This window comes from Crocodylus porosus, unplaced genomic scaffold (assembly GCF_001723895.1).
Source record: "Crocodylus porosus isolate Cpor-Errol unplaced genomic scaffold, CroPor_comp1, whole genome shotgun sequence".
Lineage (NCBI taxonomy): Eukaryota > Metazoa > Chordata > Crocodylia > Crocodylidae > Crocodylus > Crocodylus porosus.
The window spans coordinates 70,423,571-70,447,222 of NW_017728943.1; the positions used below are offsets into that span (position 1 = coordinate 70,423,571).

Below are 23,652 nucleotides of genomic sequence, written 5' to 3' on the forward strand. Positions count from 1 at the left end.
CTGGATCATCATGTCTACAACATCACTCCAACGCTATCAGAAATTATAGGAGATAACTGAATCACCCTTACACCAGGATTACTAATACTTTTAATTAATTATATAGACTCTTTAACCTATCATCAGTTGTTATAATGAAAGTTTAGATTAATTTATAGGTATTTTCAGTGAGGTTGTTCCCGGGTTTTTTCTTTAACTGTACTTTATCTTAACAAACATTGAATGTATCTTTTAAAGCAGGTTAAAACATTCCTTTAAAAATGTCTTGATTCCCCTCTACCCCACCCCAATATGCACCAGAACCAGTTGATGATGATGTGATAAAGCATATTTTGTGGCTGAGAAGCAAACTTGGCTGGCAGACAGAATTATTGCCACGTCGATTTTCATCTAAAGAGGCTAAGATGACTAAAATTCAGAAGCTTGCACTTGGGGTAATTCTTTTTTTCTTTTTTTTTTAAGTTGAACTTTGCACTGTGAAAGGGACATTTGACTAAAAGTTTGCTCTCGTTTAGCTGTCTACATGTGCCATACAGCGCAGTAAATAACTGTGAGTAAATTTGCTACTTGTATTTACAGCTGGCAGATTTACTCTTGATTAGAGCAAATTACTGCACAGTAAGCATTTACACATTCTGAGCCTCTCTGCAGATTTCCAGCCTCTCTGCAACAGGGGTTGGCCCAGAAGTGGCAGAACAGCAGGCTCCATGGGAGAGGAGAGTGCTATGAAGGGAATAGGTAGCATGGTGCAGCTCTGTGCTACTGAGCCCCTGTGCTGGACCTCAGACCTCTTTGTAGGCCAGATCTAGCCTGCAGACCATAGAGTACCAACCCCAACCTTTAATTCTTTATAATAAACAACTTAATATTAGAGATATTTAGAATCTAAATAACACCTGTGACATTCTTCTGTTCTTCAGCTTCAGTGGAGTTAATATGGATTGTTACTGTTATTTTACAGATGAGGACATTGAGGCACTGAAAAATTAGTCACTTTATCAACATTCTCAAGAAATTGCAGTTGGAAATAGAAATAGGAACAGGTTAGGAATTACAGTTAGGAACAGGTTTCCTGACTGGCAATCATTGAGTACACTGAAGTGGGTTTACTCTACAATAAATTACTTTAAAGTAAACCCACCCCAGGCAGGTGTCTACATATGCAGGGATGTGGGAGCAGATCTGCAGCTTTGGCAGCAGTCTGCTCCCAACCTCTCTGGTCCTGGACTGGCCCCGTGCAGTGGGCAGTGAGTGCTCTAGGTTCCCCCTGGGTGCTAGCTCAAGGGCTGGCAGGGAGCATGGGGCCAGGAGACAGCTATGTTCTGGCAGGGGCTGGGAGATTTCTCCCTGCCCCCAGGGGATTGCCTGCTGCTGGGGTGGGCTCCACCAGTGGAGTCCAGGTGGGGACAATGTCCCCCTGCCCTGGCAGCAGGGAGCTCCTGGCCCTGGCTTCTTGATCCAGGGGACTTTGCTCCCCGATGCAGGGGACTTTGAAAGAGCTGCAGGGGAGGGGTAGGTGTCAGCCCCCTGCCCTAATCCACTGGTGGGAGAGCTAGCTGTGACGCCCCCTCCCCCCCCAGGGGCCCAGCTGGGGGCTCAATGCTAGCTGCACTGGCAGATCATGACAGGGGCCTGAGACCTATCCCTTCCCTGCAACTCTTTCCAAGCCCTGCACCTCAATCACCTGATCAGGGCATGGGGCTGGGACCTGCCCCTGACCTGGACAGCTTCCAGCCCCTGCTCCATGATTTCGGAGCAGGAGCTAGGGAGTTGTTTCCAGCCTCTACCCTGTGATCCTGGGGTGGGGGCTGGGTAGTCTGTTCCCAGCCCCTGCTTTGCAATTACAGAGCTGTAGCTGGGAACAATCTCCCCCGCCCCTGCTCCACAATTGAGCGGGGGTGGGAGCTCCCTGCTGCTGGGGCATGGGGACATTGTCTCCTTCTGGGCTCCAGTGTCCTGGCAGCAGGCAGCTCTGGGGGACAGGTCTTGCACCCCCTGCTGCCTGGCTGACTGGGAGCAAGTTTGCTCCCGACTGGTTGTCTACACGTGCCATACAGTGCAGTAAGTAATCGTGAGTAACTTTGCTACTTGTATTGACAGGTAGCAAGTTTGCTGTTGATTAGAGCAAATTACTGTGCAGTAAGCATCTACATGGGTAAACAGTGGTGCTTACTGTGCAGTAATTTGCTCTAATCTTGAGTAAAATCTTTCATGTAGATACGCCCACTGTGTCCTAATTTCAAGACCATTTCCTCATTAAGGAAGACATTTTTTATATTTAAAAACTTTCCTTTGGTGAAGTAGAAAAATGACTGTTTGGACTGAGTTTATGAGAAGAGTTTCATGGTAGAAGATCAGGTAAATTTAATCTTCTAAGTAATCCTGATATTATTGTTCACCAGTTTGTTTATTAGAACAGCTTGATACTTGTATTTATTTTATCTCTTTTATTTTTATCTCTTTTATTTTTATGGCAAGGTATATAATTAATATATATGATATTTTGAAAAATGATGATTTAGGATATGAATTATACAGTAACATATTAATTATGTATTTCCTCTATTGTCAGAGACCTTTATTGCTGAAAGATTCTGGAGAATATGTATATTGTCTCCGCAGAGGAAGGGATAACCCTGAAGCTCCTTATAATCCGTATGATCTACAGGTTGTTTCTGCAAACACAGCTAGGCATTCTAAAGAATACTGGACTGTTACAGCTTCATTTGTTTCCAAGGTAACAGATCTTTCATCAGCAACATTTAGTGGTAATTGTAACTCAGATCTTCTGAAAGTTTTTCATTGCATGGACCATAGATTTTCACTGAAGTACCACCTTGCCTTCTATTTATGATCTCATTGTATCCCTTGTACAATTACAGTTGTATATGTGAAAGCGGAAAGACTATTTATGTAACTTGCACCAATGCTGTACAATCTATCTGATGCTGGGACTAGACATATAAAGTGATGAGACTCCTACTGGCTTTGACCTAATAAAGCTGGGTCTCTTTTGCTGTGGAAGTAGCCTTGTTTGTTTGGATCCAGAGCCCTGGACCTCTAGTGCAGTAGATATAACAGAAAACAAATTAACTTAGATCCTTCTGTTAACTTCTGTTAACCAGGGCAGGCTTAGGAACAAGGAGGGTGGCACGGGCACCTACAGGAGGCCTCAAATGCCTCCACAAATGCTCGAAGCATGGGGAAAAAGCAGGAGGAACTCACCTTTCTGCTAGCTAGCAAAAACGCAGACCTAGTGGGGCTCATGGAAACCTGGTGGGATTCTACCCATGACTGGGCAGTTGACATCAGGGGATACAGGCTGTACAGGCGAGACAGAGCAGAAAAAAGATGGGGGTGTAGCGCTATACGTCAAAAAGCAATACACATCCTCAGTGATCAGAATGGAGTCAGAGGAGGGGCAAAATGAGGCACTTTGGGTAAGAATGCAAGGGGGGTGTGGGGAAAGGGACTTGATAGTGGATGTCTACTACAGATTGCCTCACCAGGGGGATGAGCTGGACCTGGAATTCTCAGGTCAGCTCACGGAGGCTGTAAAGTCAAGGGATGTGGTTATCGTGGGTGACCTAAACTACCCAGACATCCGCTGGAAGGAGCATGTCCAACTGGTCACATAGGTTCCTAGCTGGGATACAGGACCTCCACCTAACCCAGGAGGTGCCTAGTCCCACCAGGGGAAATGTCTTGCTGGATTTGGTCCTTGCCACAGGCAATGACCTGGTGAGGGGTCTGCAGGTATTCGACCTCCTGCGTGACAGTGATCATTGCCTGCTGGAATTTACTATCCAGCGCAGGGTGGTGAAAGCAAGTAGCAAGGCAGAGGTCCTTGACTTCAGGAGGGTTGACTTCTGTCAGCTAAGAAGGTTAGTAGGAGAGGCATTGGGGTCTCGGAGCTTCAATGAGATGGGAGTCCAAGACGGATGATTGTTCCTGAAGGAGACGATCCTTTGAGCTCAAAGGGAGTCAGTCCCAATGCGCACCAAGGGGGGCAAGAGTGCTAAGGAGCCCCCATGGCTCAACAAAGGCATCCAGGTATACCTGAGGGCAAAACAAGGAGGTACAAGCAGTGGAAGCAAAGGGCTATCATGAAGGAGGATTATACCTCCATTGCTCAGGACTGCAGGGAGGCTGTTAGGAAGGCCTAGGCAGAGATGGAGCTAGGGCTAGCGACCAGAATTAAGGATAATAAAAAGTCCTTTCTCAATGCATATGAAGTAAGAAGGCGGCACTGGGTAATGTGGGACCCCTACAGGATAGGCTTGGCAATCTGGTGATTGCAGCAAACAGAAAAGCTGGCCACTTTAACAAATTCTTTGCCTTTGTATTCCTGAACAGTGACCGGGACATCTCCCCCACTACAATTGTGGACAGACCCAGGGGAGGCACCGCCATGCCTAGGGTCAGGGACAACCTAGATGGGGAACTTTTGGAGGGGCTGGATGTGTTTAAATCAGTAGGTCCAGATGGTCTTCACCTGAGGGTGCTGAGGGAATTGGCAGGGGTCATAGTGGACCCTGCCAGTTCCCTGGCACAGCTCTATGAATCAGAGGTACCAGAGGATTAGAAAAGGACCAATGTGGTCCCCATTTACAACAAGGGAAGAAAGGAGGACCCCGGCAATTATAGACCAGTCAACCTTACCTTGGTCCTTGGGAAGACCTTTGAGAAAATTATTAAGGAACACATCTGCAAGGGCCCATCAGGGGAGGTAATGGGTTCACTGAGGGCAGGTCCTGCCTGACGAACCTGATTTCTTTTTATGATCAGGTCACAAAGTCCTGGGACGAGGGTGTCAGTGTGGATGTCATCTTTCTGGACTTGAGGAAGGCCTTTGACATGGTTTCCAACCACATTCTCTTAAAAAAAAAAAACTAGGTGACTGTGGCATTGATGCCTACACAGTCAGATGGGTGACAAATTGACTAGATGGTTGCACCCAGAGAGTGGTGGTGGATGGGTCATTTTTGACCTGGAGGGATGTGGGCAGTGAAGTCCCCCAGGGCTCAGTCCTGGGGCGTGTACTGTTCAACATCTTTATCAGCGAACTGGATGTGGATGTGGAATGTACACTGTCCAAATTCACTGACAACACTAAGATGTGGGGCAAGGTGGACACACTGGAGGGGAGGGACAGAATCCAGCTAGATCTAGACAGGTTACAGAGGTGGGCCGATGAGAATAGGATCGAGTTCATTGCAGACAAGAGCAAGGTACTGCATCTGTACAACCCATAGCCCCCAAAGTGTACCACCTAGTCATGGGTAGGGTCTCACCAGGTTTCCGTTAGCCCCACTAAATCAAAGTTACTGTTTGCAAGCAGGAGCGTGAGTTCTTCCTGCTTGTTTCCCATGCTCCTAGCATTAGTATAGAGGCACTTGAGACCTCTGAATGGTGCCTTTGGTGCCCCCCCTACCTCCAAGTTCTGATGCCTAAAGGCCCCCTGGTACTTATCTGGGCTGTACTGCTGCATGTCTCGCAATTTGTGGATTTCAGATTATTAACCAGATTTTTTTATTAGAGCAAGAGGCTAATGAAATGGTAAGCTGCCAGTTTACATAGTGTTTCTACAACATGAACTGCAATAGTAAAAACTGCATATTATCTCAGAAATGCTTCTTCAGTTCCTGTTATAGAAGAGCCATATTATTTCTTCTCATTTCATTTTTTCTAGTTTATTGCAAGAGATAGAACAGAAGAAACACAAATGATACCTGTAGCAGAATGGCTCTGTGAAAGACAGATTTATTATATGTTACATAGTTTTAATATATTTTCCAATGCCCGGTAAGAGAGAAAATATTATTTTAAAATTAACGTGTTAAAATTGAGTAATTTGCTAATACAGGCAGTCTTCGGACTTTTGACATGATTGGTTCCTGAAAACTGCATCTTAAGTCAAAATGTTGTAACTTGGAACCAATTTTCCCATAAGGTACAATGTTATAAATGGGGGATTGGTTCCTGAACCAAGGCCCAATACCCTGTTTTCACCAAAAGTAACCCAGAATTTTGTATTCAATTGTCCCAGGGGCACAGAACCAGATAAGGGGGAAACCTCATTCAGAGGCAAACCCCAAACCAAAGTAAAAGAAGAAAACATACCTATTGCAAGGGTCTGGAGGAGCTAGGAAGCATGCAGTGGAAAACCACCTGCACGGTTTATCAGCTGTGCCCATCTACAGCTGGGGCTGGGTGACATCATGGAGAGATGCCACTCAGTAAAGATAAAAATCAGCCCTGGCAGTGCGGAAGGGAGGATGCCGAGGACCAGAGGAGTGGCGGGAAACTGCGGGGTGGAGAGCATCCAGCCGCTGCGATTGGCAGTGATGGCAGCAGCAGCCAAAGCTGTAGGAGATCCTCGAGCCAGGGAAGACTGGCAGGGATCAAAGGAGCCAGCAGGGAGACTGGCAGCAGCGGCAGCTGGAGCTGCAGGAGATCCCCGAGCCGGGGAGGGCTGGCAGGGATCAAAGGAGCTGGCAGGAAGGCTGGCAGAGGCTGTGGCAGCAGGAGCTGCGAGAGATCCACGTGCCGGAGAAGACCAGCAGAGAATCAAAGGAACCACCTGAGAAGTCAGCAGCAGCTACAGTGAAAGCCAGCTTGGGAGCTCCCATCAAAGGCAACGGGCGCCGTTCCTCCAGGGTGGAGGTGGATCTTGGAGGGAAGGGGAAAGGGACTCTGGCTGGGGTGAAGGCATGGACCTCAACCCAGAAGGTGTGCTAGCCTAGGGGCTAGGGGAGCACGGGACTCTCCCCGTGGGTGCTTCTCTTCCTTTTCTTCTTCCTTTTATCATGCTTCCCTGGTAGTTGCGTTGTTAGTTTCAGTAACTTGTTTCACGCTGGGTCATTTCAGGGAAAAGGGTTTATGGTGAGGGTATCCATTGTGTTCCACTTTTAGGGATTATCTATTTCAGTTCCCTGGCAAGAGCAGATTAGCAGAGCTCTTAGCACCAGGCTAGGGGAGTCGGGACTTCGTCCAAGGGTGAGAAAGGAACCACGTGAAGACGCAGTGAGGGCCAACAGCATCAGACATAGAATGCTCAGGGCATCGAAGAGGACAAGCCCGAAGGCCAAGAGTCACCCTCCGGGTCTGGCCAAGGCACAGGTTGCTCATCTGCAAGAGGGGACGTGGGGACTGGGGAAGACATCATTAGGGGTAGCCGCAAAAGATTTGCAGGCTCGTCTCAAAGGGTGGTGCGTGGCTAGGGTATAGGGGAAGCTGGAGCCCCGTGAACGTCCGCTGGGTTGCATGACAGCTCTGGAGGCATCCTCAAAGGGATCACTGAAGGACCATTCAAAGTCATGGCAGGCGAGTTTGGGGGTCACCTTGAAAGTAGCCGAGGAACCCTTTGGGGTCTACACGAAGGTCTGTAGCGAGCAAGGTCAGTGGCTCGGGCAAAGGTGGTGCGAGAGCAAACAATCGAGAGGAGATGGGCTCATCAATCAATTATAGATGAGTAATATAGCTACATAATTTATATTGTAAATAGCAATCATTTATTTGGAAGGATTTCTTTGAAGTGAATTTGCTGGACTTTTTGAAGGGTTTTTGGCTGGAGTCTTCCCAGGAGTCTTGACTGTGGGGTTTTCTGGAGTCTTGTCTGCTTTCTTAAAGGAAGTGTCCAAGGAAGTTTGGACAGATGGTCTCCAGGGAGATGGTTGATGCAGCAAACTTGTTCGCTGACATAGCATCGTGTTGGATCAAGCATTGTAAAGTTGAAACTAATGTCAAAGTCGAAGCAGGGTGTCTATTTATAAACGTTGTAAGTGCTGTTTGTTGTAACTCAAAACGTTGCAAGTTGAGGACTGCCTGTACCTTCATGATGCAACATGCCTACCAGTTTTCCAATAATTTTTTATTTCACAAAGTAGTATTTTACTTCTTTAAATAGTTGTCCACACACACATTTTGATATATGCTCAGCCCCTGAGCCTTCGATGGAGACCTTTTTTAGCTTAGCAGTACCTCTGTGTGAGTGCTCCATGCCTCATCCTTGACTCTCTCCTCCCGTCACACTGAGGGGATAAAACTTCTTTGCTCAGTTATATTAGCTCCTCATCAACTAGTTTTTGTGGCCTGTGTGTTTGACCCATATTTACCTTTTTCAGCTCGTTCTTTTTGTTTTTTCAATCATTTTCTTAATATTGGTCCTTTTATTTCTCTTTTTGTTTCTATTCGTGCTTTGGAAGGCTCTGGCCTCATTCCCCCATTTTCCTTTGTGACTAGGTAATGTGAAACCACCATTTTTTGTAGCCTGTTGCCTTTATGCAGAACTTTGTCCTTCTCATTTTGAGCTTCTGTTTTGCAACGTTTGCCTCTCATTGCTGCTGTCATTCCTTCACTTAACTCACTGGAATTTCAAAGCTATTTCCCATTGAGTCTTCCGTGAGTCCCACATGCCCAAAAAGTGCAACATTTCTTGATCCTTCAAGCCCCCAACAAGAAAAGTATGTGAGATAAAACTGCATATTCTTTTTTGACAAATCATTCAGACTGTCCTTCAACCTTGGCACCAAGTCTTTGAGATAGCATTGTCCCATTCCTTGATACCATGTCACCTCAACACCTGGTTTCTCAGGACAGTCCCCAGCCACCTCCAGGCTGCATGTGCAGACTTCTCTGCGCAGCCTGGGGCTGTCCAGGAACTGTCCCAGTTGGGTAGGCTCCAGCCAGCTCCAGGCTGGGTGGGGAACTCTTCCTGTGCAGGGGGCTCCTGGCCCCTGCTCTACGATCGTGGATTGGGGATGAGTAACAGGCTGAGAGCTTGTTCCCAACCCCAGTTTCAGCCACTGCTTCACAATAGCAGAGTGGGGGCTGGGAGCTCCCTGCTGCCAGGGCTGGGGGGCATTGTCCCTACCAGGACTCCAGTGGCAGAGCCTGCCCTGACAGTGGGCAGCACCTGAGGACAGGGGGTAATCTCCTGCCCCCTGTCATTTGGTTGACCAAGAGCAAATTTTCTCTCAATCAGCCATCTACACATGCACTATTGCTCAGTAATTACTCAGCAGTTAATTTGCTACTTGCATTTGCAGATAGCAAATTAACTGCTGAGTAGAAGAAATTACTGTGTAGTAAGGGTCAGCACGTGTATGTGGTGACATTTACTGCACGGTAATTAGCTCTACTGCACAGTAAAATGTCTCTTGTAGATGTGTCCTTGTTTCCTAACTCTGTTCCTCGAAGTTCGGAAGTCAGGTCTTTATCCTTAAGAGGGTATGCAGAGAAGCCAGAGAGGTTTCATGGCAGAGATAGGATTAATCAGGTTTGCTTTGTATCCTTCATAGTTCCACCACGGGCAAGATTTAATGAACTGTCAGGACTACAGAAAGTGACAATATGTTAAAAAGTTTAAGCCCATTCTATAAAAACCTATATAAGAAGAATAAGAAACTGGGGTTATGGATTTACTATACATAAGTAATTGTTTTCCTTGCTTCTAGCATGAAAAAGTATTTTTTCACCTGGAAAAGTATTGTTAGAAGAGTTAAGATGAACAGGAGCAAGTAAGTCTGAATAAAAACTATTTCTGTGGAAAAACTGAAAAAGAAACAGAAAAATGTAAATTAACCTGTTAGTGCTGTGCAGTGAACAGTTACAAAAACATTACAGTATCTTTATTGGATTGATATCTGTATGGCAAAAAATGCTGTAATGAAAGTTTTTGTTACTTGTAAAGTAAAATATCAGTACTTTATTATGTGTCCGTTTAGAACTCATCATACACCAAGAGTAGTTGGATTCTTTGCAGATGGAGTGTAGAGAGACTAAGAGGATGGAATTAGCATCCACAAACACTTTATTTCTGTCCTCATAGTTAAGCAATCAAATTTGATCTTGGATAACTTGAAAGCAGCATATTTTCAAACTTGTTCTCCAGATCTATAATAATATTTGTTTTTACTTCCTTATATAAAGTTGCTCACATGGAAGTGTTTGCAGGATCTTGTTTTAAGACAGGTGAGGTAAAGTCATTTTTGGGTAGAAAGTCTTCAGAGAACTCCAGAGCAGTGATTCTCAACCAGGTGTGGTACAGTGCCATGCAGTATTAACACTGTTTAAATGTGCAGTCATGTATACGTGATTCAAAAGGCAGAATCAGAGATTTCAGATAGGAATCCATAGTGTCAAAAATATTCTGACCTATTGTGGTCTTTCTAAGTTCTTTATAACAGAAGGCATACTTTATTATTATTATTATTATTATTATTATTATTATTTTAGCTTCGAAAATGGGATGCCTCTAAATTCAGAAAAGTTATGGAGGGGTACCTTTAGTCTGAAAAGGTTGAGAACCAGTTTTCTATAAGTTACACTTTTGGCATTTAGTAGCCAGGGTTAATTATTCAGTAAGTGATACTCTTCCCTCCCAGTTAAAATAATTTGAGATCATCCTAGAGTATCATAACTGTGGCTGAGGTTTATATTATGTTCAATTATATTCTGGTTATTTATGACTATATATATTAAGCTTTCCATGGTTTTAAGCCTTGAAAGGAAAGAAGAGCAGGGGACAGATCAGGCCCCTTTGTATCAGAGCCCTTTGTATATGCTCTTTCCTTTAGTATCCATTCTGTGCTACTCTGACATACAGGATACTAAGCCAAATGGACCTATTATCCAGGTCCATTCTATGATACTTTTTTTGTTTTTATCGAAAGCTTGCTAATGTCAATGAATGTCTTTCCACTGTTTTTAATGCATTTGAATCTGATCTTTAGTATGTTATAAGGATATTTGGTTTAAAAATAAAGTTGAATTAATAATATAAAGAGAACCATATGATCACAAAGAAAAATTAAGTAAATGTTTGATTTTAGTAACATCTGAGAACTAGGCTGAAGATGCGAAAGGCAATACCACAGAGTTCTGATTCATTATATCCCTGATTTTTAAGCATTTGATATTTCATAAATGTATGAGTAAGTCAGTGTCTCAAAATGAAAAGTATTTGTATGCATTTTACACCTGTAATGTTTCTCTTATTTCTAGAACAATGATGTACAAACAACTATTTTTTGCTGATGAAGTACTTTTACAATGCTTACTTTATATTAGAGGACTGTGTGAAAATGCAAGTAACATTAATAGCTACAGAGGGTCAAAAAATAATGTAATTTATTTGATAAAGGTGAGCAAACTAACACTTTTACCTATATGGATATAAATTGTATCGCATGTCCTGTTTTATTAAAAATGATCTGGTTAATAAGATGTGTTAAGCTAGTCTTGAATTTTGGAAGTCAGTAGGAAGGCTGCTTTAGTTATAGCTAATTTGAGCATAGGACAGGTTACAGAGTTTCTGTTTCCAGAAAAATCAGGGAACGGGTATTGGATGTCTGGGTTCCAAATGATAAGTAACAGTTTAGAAGTACTAGTTTAGGAACCTGTTCCATGCATTAAGTATGAAAATAGTTGTATAATGTGTCACCAACACACTGCTGTATGTAATGGGATATTGTGACATGAAATTATTTATATTTAGTAGGACTGATTGTAAAAATTTGGAGGCAGGGACTGTTTAACTGGTGTTCTTGGGCAAGTGATTTTTCCATATTCATGCATTTTGTTACTTTATCTGTAAAATAATGTGCAGTGCTACTAATTTGCAGTGCTGAGGTGAAATTTGCTACCAGGTTTTTTTGGTAGCAAAACAAAACCTTGGGGGAAAAAAAGCAGCGCAAAACATCCCAAGGTGGAGTTTGCCGAGACAAACATGGAGATGCCTGCTCCCCTGGGCTGCCTGCTCCCCTGTCTCTGTGTGCTGCACCCTGCACCCCAGCCAGCCACTCCCCAGCTGGCTAGGGTGCAGTGTGCCTTGAGATGGGGGAGTAGGTTGCCCTGGACTAGGTGATCATCTGTCTCCATGTGCTGCTCCTTAACTGGGTACAGTATGTCTCAAGAGTCCAGAGAAGAGCCACGCGCATGATCAGAGGTCAGGAAAACAGACCTTACAACGACAGGCTGAGAGCCATGGGGCTCTTTAGCTTGGAAAAGCGCAGGCTCAGGGGTGATCTGATGGCCACCTATAAGTTTATAAGGGGTGACCACCAGGATCTGGGGGAATGTTTGTTCACCAGAGCTGCCCAAGAGATGACGAGGTCGAATGGTCATAAACTACTACAAGACTGTTTCAGGCTGGACATAATGAAGAATTTCTTTACTGTCCGAGCCCCCAAGATCTGGAACAGTCTGCCATCAGAGGTGGTTCAAGCACCTACATTGAACACCTTCAAGAACAAATTGAATGCTTATCTTGCTGGGATCCTGTGACCCCAGCTGACTTCCTGCCCTTCGGGTAGGGGGCTGGACTCAATCTTCCAAGGTCCCTTCCAGCCCTAATGTCTATGAAATCTATGAAGCTAGGGGAACAGGATGCCATGGGCTGACTGCTCCCCTGTCTCTGTGTGCCTCAGTGCAGGGGCTCTGCTGTAGAACCTATGTGCTGAGGAATGCGGAGTCCCCGTGCTGAGGTACACTACACCCCAGCCAGCTACGAAGCAGCTGGCTGAGGCACAGCATGCTCAGGGGTGCCTGCTCCCCCATGTCTATGTGCTGCTGTACCCCAGCCAGCCTCCCTCTCCTGCAGCATATGGGGCAGTGGGACAGTGTGTCCTGCTGCAAAGCGCCTGGGCAGAGGCATACACTGTAGCACAAAGTAGTGGCACAGATCTGTGCTATTTGTGCTGCTGCAAACACACTCCTACTATTGTGGACACAGCCTTGCCTTGGTGTTTGTTGTATAGTAAGGCTTGGAGCCCTTAATTGTGAGCAGTAAAGGCAATCATTTAAATCATGCAAATGACATGCACCAGTTACCAATTCTGTTGACCTAAGTATTCTGGCTAATTTGTACAGCAGCAATGGGGCTGAACTGTTTGTACCTCTAAGCTCCTTTCTTTGTCACTTAATGGGATTCTCTTAGGGTGCAGACAGAAGTGGCATTTTTTTGTGTGATCTGGCCCCTGAAAGCACTCTACAGTCATGACCTAACAGATGTGCATGGCTCCAGAGTGATTTTAAAATGGCCCATTGTGTGAAAAATTAATCCTCATCAAATCAGGTATTAGATTAAGGTTCTATGCTTTAGAGTGCTTTAGGAAACTTGTGTTCCCTCAAGGGTTAATTTTTCACATAGTATCAGGGCTGTCACCTAGGAGGGAGGGGGAAGTGAGCAGCATGGAGTTGCTGGCTTGCCTGGCCTGAGCTGAGAGTGGGAGGGGTGTGGCTGGTACAGAGCCATCTTTCCTTGTGGGACCTCCCCTTCTCCCCCCCACCCCCCAGCTTCTGTGCAAGGTGAGGGGATTCTATTTCACCACCCTCCCTCCCCATACACAGTCCAGCTCAGACTGGGCAAAGAAGCTGGCAGCTGTTGCTGCTGCTTTCAAGAGGCCTGGCCAGAGCTGGGTGAGGGGCAGTGCAGCGGCTTCTCATCTGATGGGCCTGATATAGCTCCCCCAGTACCCCAGATGGGGTAGTTGGCGGGGTCCATGAGGCAAAATGGCTCTGTTCCAACTCTCCCACCAGGTCAGGCTGGGTAAGCCAGCAGGTTGCCCCTCCCTCCTGACAGCCCTGAAGCTGGGTCAGGTGGAGGGGGGGGGCTGAAGAGAGGGGCAGTTTAGCAACTTTCTTAGAGACTGCTGAAGTGCCTCTTCCTGCTGACCAAGAGGGCTGGTGCAGGCAGGCTTGATCCCCCCTAGACCCAGCAGGTGAACTTCTATGGGGTGGGGAGAGCTCATACTGCTTTTTGTAAAGTGCCATGATTGAGGGGGGGGGTGCTAAACATCTGTAGTCACCCTTAGTGTGTACTTAATGAGATTCTCTTAGTTCACATACAGGCATTACATTTCTACTAAGAGAGTCACTGTTCATCTGGTAGAAACCACAGGTATATAAGCATCCATGAAGTTTCTCCCACTTCCAGGAGAAAAATAATCTACCTTGAACCAGGTAGAAGTGACTCCCAGGAGTCCCCAGAATAGGAGAAGCATGCAGAGGGCTTTGCTGCCCTGCTTCCTTCACCTTCCAGACTGGAAACACTATTCCTTGCCTCCTCCCCAAAAGAGGCTGTCCTAGATTTGGAGTATAGGTTGAAGTGGGGGGGGGGGAGGCGCTGTCCTGGCTCCCTCTGACTTTCTCTTGCTGCTTCTGCCACCCACCTGATGGCAGGCACAGGATTGTATAGGTTGGGAATGGGGTTGGGAAAACTGTCACCAAGCCTGGTTCCTGGTCCTTGCTGGGTTCCCATTGCCATCCCCACCACCCTACTTGTACAGCGTGAGAAGGGATTGCAAAGCTCAGGGACCAGAAATTGGGCTCAGAGAGGCTGTCTCCAAGCGTGGTTCCTGCCCTGCTAGCTTCCCACTGCTGCTTACTCATCCAGCTAGAGGCAGAAAGGTATCTCACAGAGGCACTGGGAGCAGCATGGAGGAGCAGCCCCTTGCTTTTCTCCATCTGCTCCCCAAACCTCATGCATCCTGGTGTTGGGAAGAAGCAAGGGAGAGGGCCTGGTTGCAGGCTGAATGCCTGTACTACTCTCTCTCATGGACTCATTTCTAACTGTACAAATTGTCCACTGCTAGAAATGAACTCTTGTACAAGGCCTTTGTGCGTACTCACACCTCATTAAGACTAGCTACCTTGTTATTCAGTGTGTCAGCAGATGCTGTTAGTCAATCAAGCTACTTACCCCCACGTCCCTCCTGTACAGCAGTGCATGTGTAATGTCTGTGGTAGCAGATTAGCTGAAAAAAAGATGAGCGCGTAGCTTTAATGCTTACAGGATTAGTCAACCTCTATAGATGTTAGGGAATTTCTGGGCTGCCACATTCATGTACTCTATGTGACTTAAATCGTACTACAGTATAAACAGTAATCTGTATGTTTACTAATTGTGGGATTTGGCACAAAGCAACATGATATTCTGTATAAAAAATAATTTCTCATTGCAGTAGAATCCTAGATAGTTTTCCCTATGTTTGTCCACTTTTAATTCAGCTGAATATTATGCAGTGGAAATATAATTTTCACAATATCTTTATATCTACTGAAATCTTCTTTTCTTTTTTTCTGGCACCCATGAATCTCTGTAAATGTCACTATTAAATTAGTTTTTCTGGCCCACTGTTGGAATATGTATCTTTCTCTTGTAAGTGTACACTGTCTTACACATACAGGCACTCTTCCAAGTTGTTTTATTGGTAGGGACCCACCCAATTCAAGGAAGGCAGCCAATATCACAGGAAGATTGTGGGACTGACTTCCATTTTTGAGGGCTTATTGCAGCAAGCCTCCCCAAAATGTCTGGCTGAGGGGCCTCCCAGTGGCCCTGCCCCCCACCACTGTTGGTGGAGAGGATTATCCCTCATACAGCTCTGCCCCTCGCTGCTGATTGCCTGAGAGGGTTGTCTGTCATGCAGCCCTGCCCCTCATTGCTAATTGGTGGAGAGGGGTAGAGCTGCATGACAAGCAGCCTTCTTAGTCAAGCAGTGGCCAGGGGCAGAGTGGCCACCCTTGTCTGCCCCCTTCATGCCAGCAGTCCCACTCCCCCCTCCACATCCCCTTGGGGTGTAAGCAACCAGGCCACAGCAGCCATGAGGAGTGCTGCCTTCCACTGGGGAACTAGCATTTGATTTTTAGTCAGTTTTTCCCCCCACAGATTTCACAAATATTGCCCAATTTCATGATGTCCACAAAATTGCAAATTGAGCAGGTCCCTATTTATTGGTGCTGCATGTCATTCTGCACTCAATTTCAACTCCTTGTCATATAATCTTAGAAAATTAGGGTTGGAAGGGACTTCAGGAAGTCATGTAGTCCATCTCCCTGCTCAAAGCAGGACCATACCCAACTAGGTCATTCCAGTTGGGGTTTTGACAAGCCAGGCCTTAAATCCTCTAAGGATGGAGATTCCACTGTCTCTCTAGGTAATCCATTCCAGTGCTTCACCACCCTCCTAGTGAGAGAGTTTTTCCTAATATCCAACATAAATCTCCCCTGCTGCAACTTGCTCCTTGTTCTATCATCTGTCACCACTGAACACAGTTGAGCTCCATCCTATTTGGGGCCACCCTTCAGGTAGTTAAAGGCTACTATCAAATTCCCCCTTAGTTTTCTCTTCTGCAGACTAAATATGCCCAGTTCCCTCAGCCTGTCCTCAGAAGTCACGGATCCCAGCATCCTTACTATTTACATTGCCCTGCCTTCATCTGGCACCTCCAGGGAAGGAATTCTACCTGAACAACAAATCAAAGAGCTACTCAACACAGTTCACAACGACACTGTCATGGACCCAGAGGGACAGCCTTCCATCTTCAGCTCCCTCTGTGCAAAAATGAAGTTTGTTTCCTACGTATGGGGTCATTTACCATCTTGTACCATCTACACTTTTCCCAGAGGCTGATGAAGGGACTTTGATCCTATAAGCTTTTAGAAAAGGACAATTTTCTTGCCATTTTCCAGTTGGTCTAATACAAGGTATCATTTTGGGACCAAGAGTTCTAGTTTTTTGTATTGCTAAAGTCAAGGTATATCATGTTCACTGCTTTTCCGACATCTACAGAACCAGTTACCGCATCATAGTAAGCAATCAGGTTGGTCAGGTATAACTCTTTTCCAAGTGCTTAGAAAAGAACTCCTTGCAGACCTGCTCCATGATTTTTCCAGGATCCAAGGTGGGGCTGACTGGTCTGTAGTTCCCTGGATCCTCCATCTTCAGTTTCTTAAAGATGGGCAATATATTTGCCTTTTCCAGGTGTCTGGGACCTCCCCCAATCAGCACAAGTTTTCAAAGATAATGGCCAGGGGCCCTGTAGTCATATCAGTCAACTCCCTCAGCACCCTTGGATGCATTGCACTTGGCCCTATGGATTTGTATATATCCAGCTTTTCTAAATAGTCCCTAATCTGTTCTTTCACCATTGAGGGCTTCTCACCTTCTCCCCAAACTGTGCTGCCTGGTGCAGTAGTCTAGGAGCTGACCTTGCCTGTGAAGACTGAGGTAAAAAGGGCATTAAATACTTCAACTTTTTCCCCATCTGTTACTAGGTTGCCTCCCCTATTTAGTAAGGGACCCACACTTTCCCTAACCTTCCTCTTGTTAACGCACTTGTAGAAACCCTTTTTGTTACCCTTCATGTCCTTTGCTAGCTGTAACTCCAGTTGCACTTTGTCCTTCTTGAAAGAGACTTGGGGGTCATCATTGACCACAAAATGAACATGAGCCTGCAATGCGATGCTGCGGCTACTAAAGCGACCAAAACGCTGGCTTGCATCCATAGATGCTTCTCAAGCAAATCCCGGGACATCATTCTCCCCTTGTACTCGGCCTTGGTGAGGCCGCAGCTGGAGTACTGCGTCCAGTTTTGGGCTTCACAATTCAAAAAGGATGTGGAGAAGCTTGAGAGAGTCCAGAGAAGAGCCACACACATGATCAGAGGTCAGGAAAACAGACCTTATGATGACAGGCTGAGAGCCATGGGACTCTTTAGCCTGGAAAAGCGCAGGCTCAGGGGTGATCTGATGGCCACCTATATGTTTATCAGGGGTGACCACCAGGATCTGGGGGAACGTTTGTTCACCAGAGTGCCCCAAGGGATGACGAAGTCGAATGGTCATAAACTACTGCAAGACCGTTTCAGGCTGGACATAAGGAAGAATTTCTTTACTGTCCGTGCCCCCAAGGTCTGGAACAGCCTGCCATCAGAGGTGGTTCAAGGACTTACATTGAACACCTTCAAGAGCAAACTGGATGCTTATCTTGCTGGGATCCTATGACCCCAGCTGACCTCCTGCCCTTTGGGCAAGGGGCTGGACTCGATCTTCCGAGGTCCCTTCCAGCTCAAATGTCTAAGAAATCTATGAAATTTCATCCTTGCATGCCCGAGCAATATTCTTATATTCCTCCCTAGTCATCTGTCCAAGCTCCTACTTCTGTTTAGCTTCCTTTTGTGATTAAGCTTACTGAAGAGATCTCTGCTAAGCCAAGCTGGTCACCTGCCATATTTGCTATTCTTCCTGCACATTGGGATGGTTTGTTCCTGCACCCTCAGTAACGTTTCTTTAAAACACAACCAGCTCTGCTGGCTTGCTTCCTAGGGATGTGTGAAACAGGCCGTATTTGATTTGGATTCAGATTCAGCCCGAATTAGGGACAGTGATTCAACTAATTGATTTGGATCACTCTTCCAATTTGATTTGGCCGAATCCGAATCTGAAGATTTGGAGAATCAGCGATTCAGCCATAGACACAATTTTAAATGTTTTGTTTTTTGTTTTTTACATATCTCGAGATATCAGGTTCAGCTTATGAATGCTGTGATGCTGGGGTGGATGGACCCTCACACGGGAGTGTGCGGTGGCCCTCTGCATGCTCAGTGACAGACACGGAAGTGAACTGGAGGTACTTCCTTTCCACTTCTGGGTCTACAGCCAAGCACGCTGGGGACCCCTTCCATGCTCTGCCAGCTCAGCGATTGGCTGTGGGGGGACCCTGGATGCCCTTCCAGACCCAGAAGGCACCAGTCCCTGGGGTGGGAGGGGTGTCCCCCGCACGTTCCCCGATGGACCCAGAAGTGGACCAGAAATAATTCTAGTCCACTTCCAGGTCTGCTGCCAAGCATGCTGGGGGCCCCCCATGCTCCTGTGGGACGGTCTATCTGCCCCAGCATCTCAGCATTCACGAACCGCCTGCTATCTTGAGGTATGTAGAAAAAGCATTTAAAGCTGTGTCCATGTCCAAATCATCGAATCTCTCTGAATCTCTCCAAATCAATTCGGAGGGTTCCGATTTGATTCTGAGAGATTAAAGCGTCATTCTGATTTGATTTGGATTTGGAGTTTCAGCTGCCAAATTGGGCCGAATCTCCACTGAATCAAATCAGTGACTGAAGCTTTGCACACTACTTTGTCCTACTGCTTTCCCCCTAAGGGAGTCAAAGTATTCTTTTCTGAAGTCCAGGGTCCATACGCTGCTTTCCTACCTTTTGTCAGGATCCTGAACTTGGTCATCTCTTGGTCACTGTTGCCCAAGTTGCCATCCACTTCTACATCCCCCACCAATTCTTTCCTGTTTGTGAGCAGCAGGTCAGGAAGAGCATGGCCTCTTGTTGGTCTCTCCAGCACTTCCACCAGAAAGTTGTCTCCAATGGTCTCCAAAATCCTTGTGTTTTTCCTGTGCACTGCCGTATTGGCCTCCCTGAAGATGTCAAGGTGATTGAAGTTCCCCATGAAAACCAGGGCCTGTGATCTGGAAACTTCGACAGGTTGTCTGAAGAAAGCCTCATCTACCTAATCCTCCTCGTCTGGTGGTCTGTAGTTCACACCCGTCACATCATCACCCTTGTTGCTCTCCCCTCTAAACTTAACCTGACTTTCAAGTGGCCTATCTCCAGTTTCATACTGGAGCTCTGAGCAGTCATACAGCTCTTTTACCTACAGCATAACTCCTCCTTCTCTTCTCCCCATGTGTCTTTCCTGAACAGTTTGTAGCCATCCATGACAGTGTTCTAGTCATGCATGCGATCCCACCAAGTCTCATCTTATCCCTATCTTCAGTGCTGTGTGTAATTTTGCGCTGTCTATATTGCACTTTCATTTCAAACCACTTTTCTATGCAGGGCTTGCACTGGGACAATTCTGGTTGTCTTTGTGTTCACTTTGCATTTAGGGGGCTGGTTCTTGTAATGTTGATATATAGAGTGCTGAGTTCTGGGTCAAAGATAAATTCATATCTGAGTAACCAGTTTCCTTTGATTGTCTGTGGTATTCTTATCTCTTAATTTTTATCTATTGCTTCAGGTAGACAGGTCCCACACATATTCCTTGGATGCGTTTTATGAGGAGCAGTATGAACAAAACAAACAAGCTCTTAATCAACTACAGACTTTCAGGGAGACAGTAATTAAATCCATTAAAAATACTTTCATAAGGGTAATTATTTAAGTTCATTTGTCTTTTTTTATTTTATGGTTTTATCCTGTATCTTTTATTCCTATTCATTTCTCTATCGGCCTAGATCTTATTTTGCTTGAAAGGTAACTAAGACTTAATTGCCTCTCTCTTAAACTTGTATGTGTCTCTTTCAGGAGAGCTGATTCTATTCCACATTTAATTTGCCTAGGTTTCCCATTCTTTCACTGGGCAGCCTAGTCACCTAACCTGCCCTGGAAAATGCACTTATAGCTCTACTATACTGTTACTGAACAGAGTTATAGGTAGCCTGACTTGCTTCCATCGTGTCAGCGTTCAGCTCAGTGGGCACCTACATGTGTGATGGACCTCTGCTCCAATGCTTGCTAATTAGCACGTCGGAACAGACTTAATTGAATCAGTTATGAGTCTGCTGCAGTGTGCTAATTAGTGCACTCCAGCAGCCTCCGCATCACATATATTCAGTGTCCCTATATTTCAAAATGGTGGTGGGAGTGTTTTAACTAAAGCTCGTCAAATGAGCTTTAGTTAAAACGCCCCTGCCGCCACTTTGAAATGTGGGATGCTCAATACGTGACACTGCAAGGACTTTAATTAGACCGGCTTTCAGAACCGCTGTAATTAAAGCGCTCCACTCCCCCTCCACCCCAGATCACATATATAGATGCCCTATCTGACCAGCTAAGGGGGGAGGTTCCTTTTTGGGAAATGTCTCAGAGAAGAAGGCTACTAGTGTTTGTGTAACTGATAGCAGCCTTGAATTTCAAGTAGCATAAGGGGAGTTGATGCTGGTGCCCACTGTTGCCTAGTAGCCCAGGTACTTGCCCAAGAAGAAGGTTTCGAGTACTAGGCTATCTTTCCCTAAGGCTAGGGACAGACATTACACATAAACCAGTTTAAGTGGTCAGAAACTGGTTTAAACCTGTAACAGAACAGATGTTCAGTGCACATAAACCAGTTTGAAAATGGCTGAAACTGGTTTGAGATAAACCTGGTTGAATGTAGTATCAGACTTAACTGATTTGGGTCAAACCAGTTTATGCAAACCAGATCCCTTGCTGGTTTAAGTTAAACCAGACTCCCTCAACATCCTGGCATGCTCTCTGGGCTGGGCTGGGTGGGGCTTTCTGCTCCACAGCAGAGCTGGCCCCTCCCCTCTGCTCCCTGGCTGGAGCTTGGCAGAGACTGCAAGTGTCTGCTTGGCTTTCCCCTGCTCCCCCTGTCCCCTCCCCTCCCTATTCCTTGCTAAGCAGGGATTCCCCAGTCTCCTCTACCTTACACAGACACTTCTCAGCATTAGCGAGCAGACCACATGCTGGCTATGGTCTATGCAGTGGCAGATGGGACAAAGGCAGAATCAACAGGTAGCTGGTAATGTCCCTTTGTTGCAGTGGTGATGCATAGGCGGTACACGTGCACCCCCTGAGAGCAGTGTTCCTGGGCAGGGGAAGCAGATGAGAGTGCTGGTGCCCCCGCTGAGAGCGCTGGCCAGGGAGTGCGCCAGGAGAAGCAGTCCCCCACCCCCCGCTGCCAGTTGCAGGTCACCAGGATTGGCCATGGGTATCTCCCCCACGCCCCCAGGTCTGTGGGATTGGCTGCAGGGGGACCCATTCCTCTGCTCGCAGACTGTCTACTGGGGGGGGAGGCAAGTGCCCCCCCGACTCAGGAGGCACCATTCTCCCATGCTCTGTTGTTTTCTTAATGGGGTGATAAACACTAAGTTAGGGGTTATAAACACTGTGTTTGTTATCAATTCCCTCCTGAGCTAGTCAGGATGGTGCGGGGGGGAGCCTTCCCTAATTAGAGCATTAGAGCAACCTGCCAGGGTCTGGCCATGCCCCCACTCAGCTCAGCAGTGTGGAGGGGAAAGAAGGGCTGCTCTAGTGCACCCTGGCTTCTAGCCTGAGCCACTGCAGGCATGTACCTGCATTTCTGGGATTTCTTTTTGAATGTCTGTCCCTAGCCTAAATGGATTTTAACCCACATCACCTACATCCCAGGATAGGGGCTAACAACCAGTGCTGGCCAGGGGTGAAAGAAATCCTTCAGCCCTCCTTTTGAAGCTGGGCTTCTGGTTGGAAAGGAATGCAAGTCATGGCATGAGAAAGAGGGTAAGAGGGAGTGTGACTGTGTGGTCCAGTGAGGAGAAAATTCAGTTTGTAAGAGGGTAATCCTAGGTTCTGGTCCCTGGTGCTAAGACTGTTTATGTATTTTGCATTAAATAGTCATTTGATGAAAATGATAACTGGTATTAAGAATAGGAGTTAGGACCCAGAATTTTCTTCCCTTTGCCCTGCAAACATCTGTATGCCATCCCCACAGGGCTTCAGTTGCATTCCTTCTTATTTGCTCCCTGGACTATTTTATGCATTATATATTAGATGGCCATTGATTAAAAAACAGAAATAACACTGTGAGAGCCATTTGAAGCCTCAAACCCTCAAGCTTCCAGAACTATCCCATGTTCTGACTGTAGCCAGATGATTACTAAGATCATAGTGAACAGAAAATAAAGCTTTTCCTTTTAGTAGGACACCAGGAGTTGGCTAATCATGACCTGCTTCCCACAATTACTCCATTAATTCCCAACTGACATAAAAAAGCTCTGTTCCTTCCTGACCTGGGTTTTCATCCATGAGATCCAGAAAAATACCTCTCCCAAAACTTGCTCTCGTGACTGAAAATACCTTGGGAAGCTTTATTTGGTTTGATAGATTTTTTCTTTTCTTTTCAGTTCTAAAATTAAAGCTTAAATATAGGCACAAACAGCGTCTGGATAGAGCCTTGGTTTTATTTTAGTTTTTATTACTAAAGTATACCTTTGACCATTTTGTAATATTTTATCTTTATAGTTACCTTATGATTAGCACATTCAAAATAAAAGCATTATTTTTCTCAGAAGTATGGAATCTAAATTAGCATCACAGTCCTGAATTTTCATGGGGTGTGTTCACTGGAACTTTAAACATAAACATTTCTGAAAAATATAGAAAATGTTTGCAATGAAAAGTGGCTGTTTCAAAGTGCTGAATATGATGTATAAGGGATTCAAAGCACACTAATTTATTTTCTAAATTTATTATCACTATCTCTGTAGGTGGCAGAAATGAAGGGAGTTCAAAAACTTTTTCAGCTTGTGCCCACTGACAGTAAAGAGAAACCAAAATGTACAGAAATAGGGGAATGGTGTCAGATGACTAAATGCTTTTCAAGATTCCTTCAACTAGTTGACAAGATTTTCCAGGAACTTCTTCGTAAATTGGTGCACAATGCTGTCCATCTGCTTTTGGAGTTTTTTAAACGTTCCAGCAATGTGACTGCACTAGATGAAAAGAAGAATGAAAACCTTATGAGGTTATTTCTAGCCGTCTAGATTGCAAACACTGGTTTAAAACAGAATTTTGCTTCATTATATTGTTTTCCTAAAATATTTGGAATTCTTCTTATTTTGTCCTGATTTTATTGGGAAGTTTACTTTCAGTTGTCTAAAGCCCCTGGCAAATGTTACACTTAAGACATGATTCGTCTGTTAATCTTTCTTAAATAGTAATCTGGTCACATATTTAGGGAATTAATGGCACCAGAAAAAGGGAAATCAGCCACAAAAATATTATGCCAAAAATATGTAATATTTTTATGGCTAGTTTTCATCATACCTTAAATTAGGACTGTACTGGGGTCTCCAACTGGACTTGGTGCAATCCATGC

General features: G+C 45.5%; 1 protein-coding gene across 1 annotated transcript in view; it reads left to right on the forward strand.

The window, feature by feature from the left end:
• Positions 1-269: 269 nt before the first annotated feature.
• The window catches only part of DNAH14 (dynein axonemal heavy chain 14), a gene marked incomplete at its 5' end in the record, with an annotated part of 314,106 nt that continues 290,723 nt past the window's right edge, over positions 270-23,652 (forward strand). Inside the window, 7 exons of the mRNA XM_019548582.1 lie at positions 270-455; positions 2,396-2,765; positions 5,715-5,805; positions 9,459-9,521; positions 10,900-11,146; positions 19,813-19,944; positions 23,042-23,315. Of these exons, the coding sequence (XP_019404127.1) occupies positions 270-455; positions 2,396-2,765; positions 5,715-5,805; positions 9,459-9,521; positions 10,900-11,146; positions 19,813-19,944; positions 23,042-23,315 (1,363 nt within the window). The remainder of the gene's footprint in view (positions 456-2,395; positions 2,766-5,714; positions 5,806-9,458; positions 9,522-10,899; positions 11,147-19,812; positions 19,945-23,041; positions 23,316-23,652) is intronic.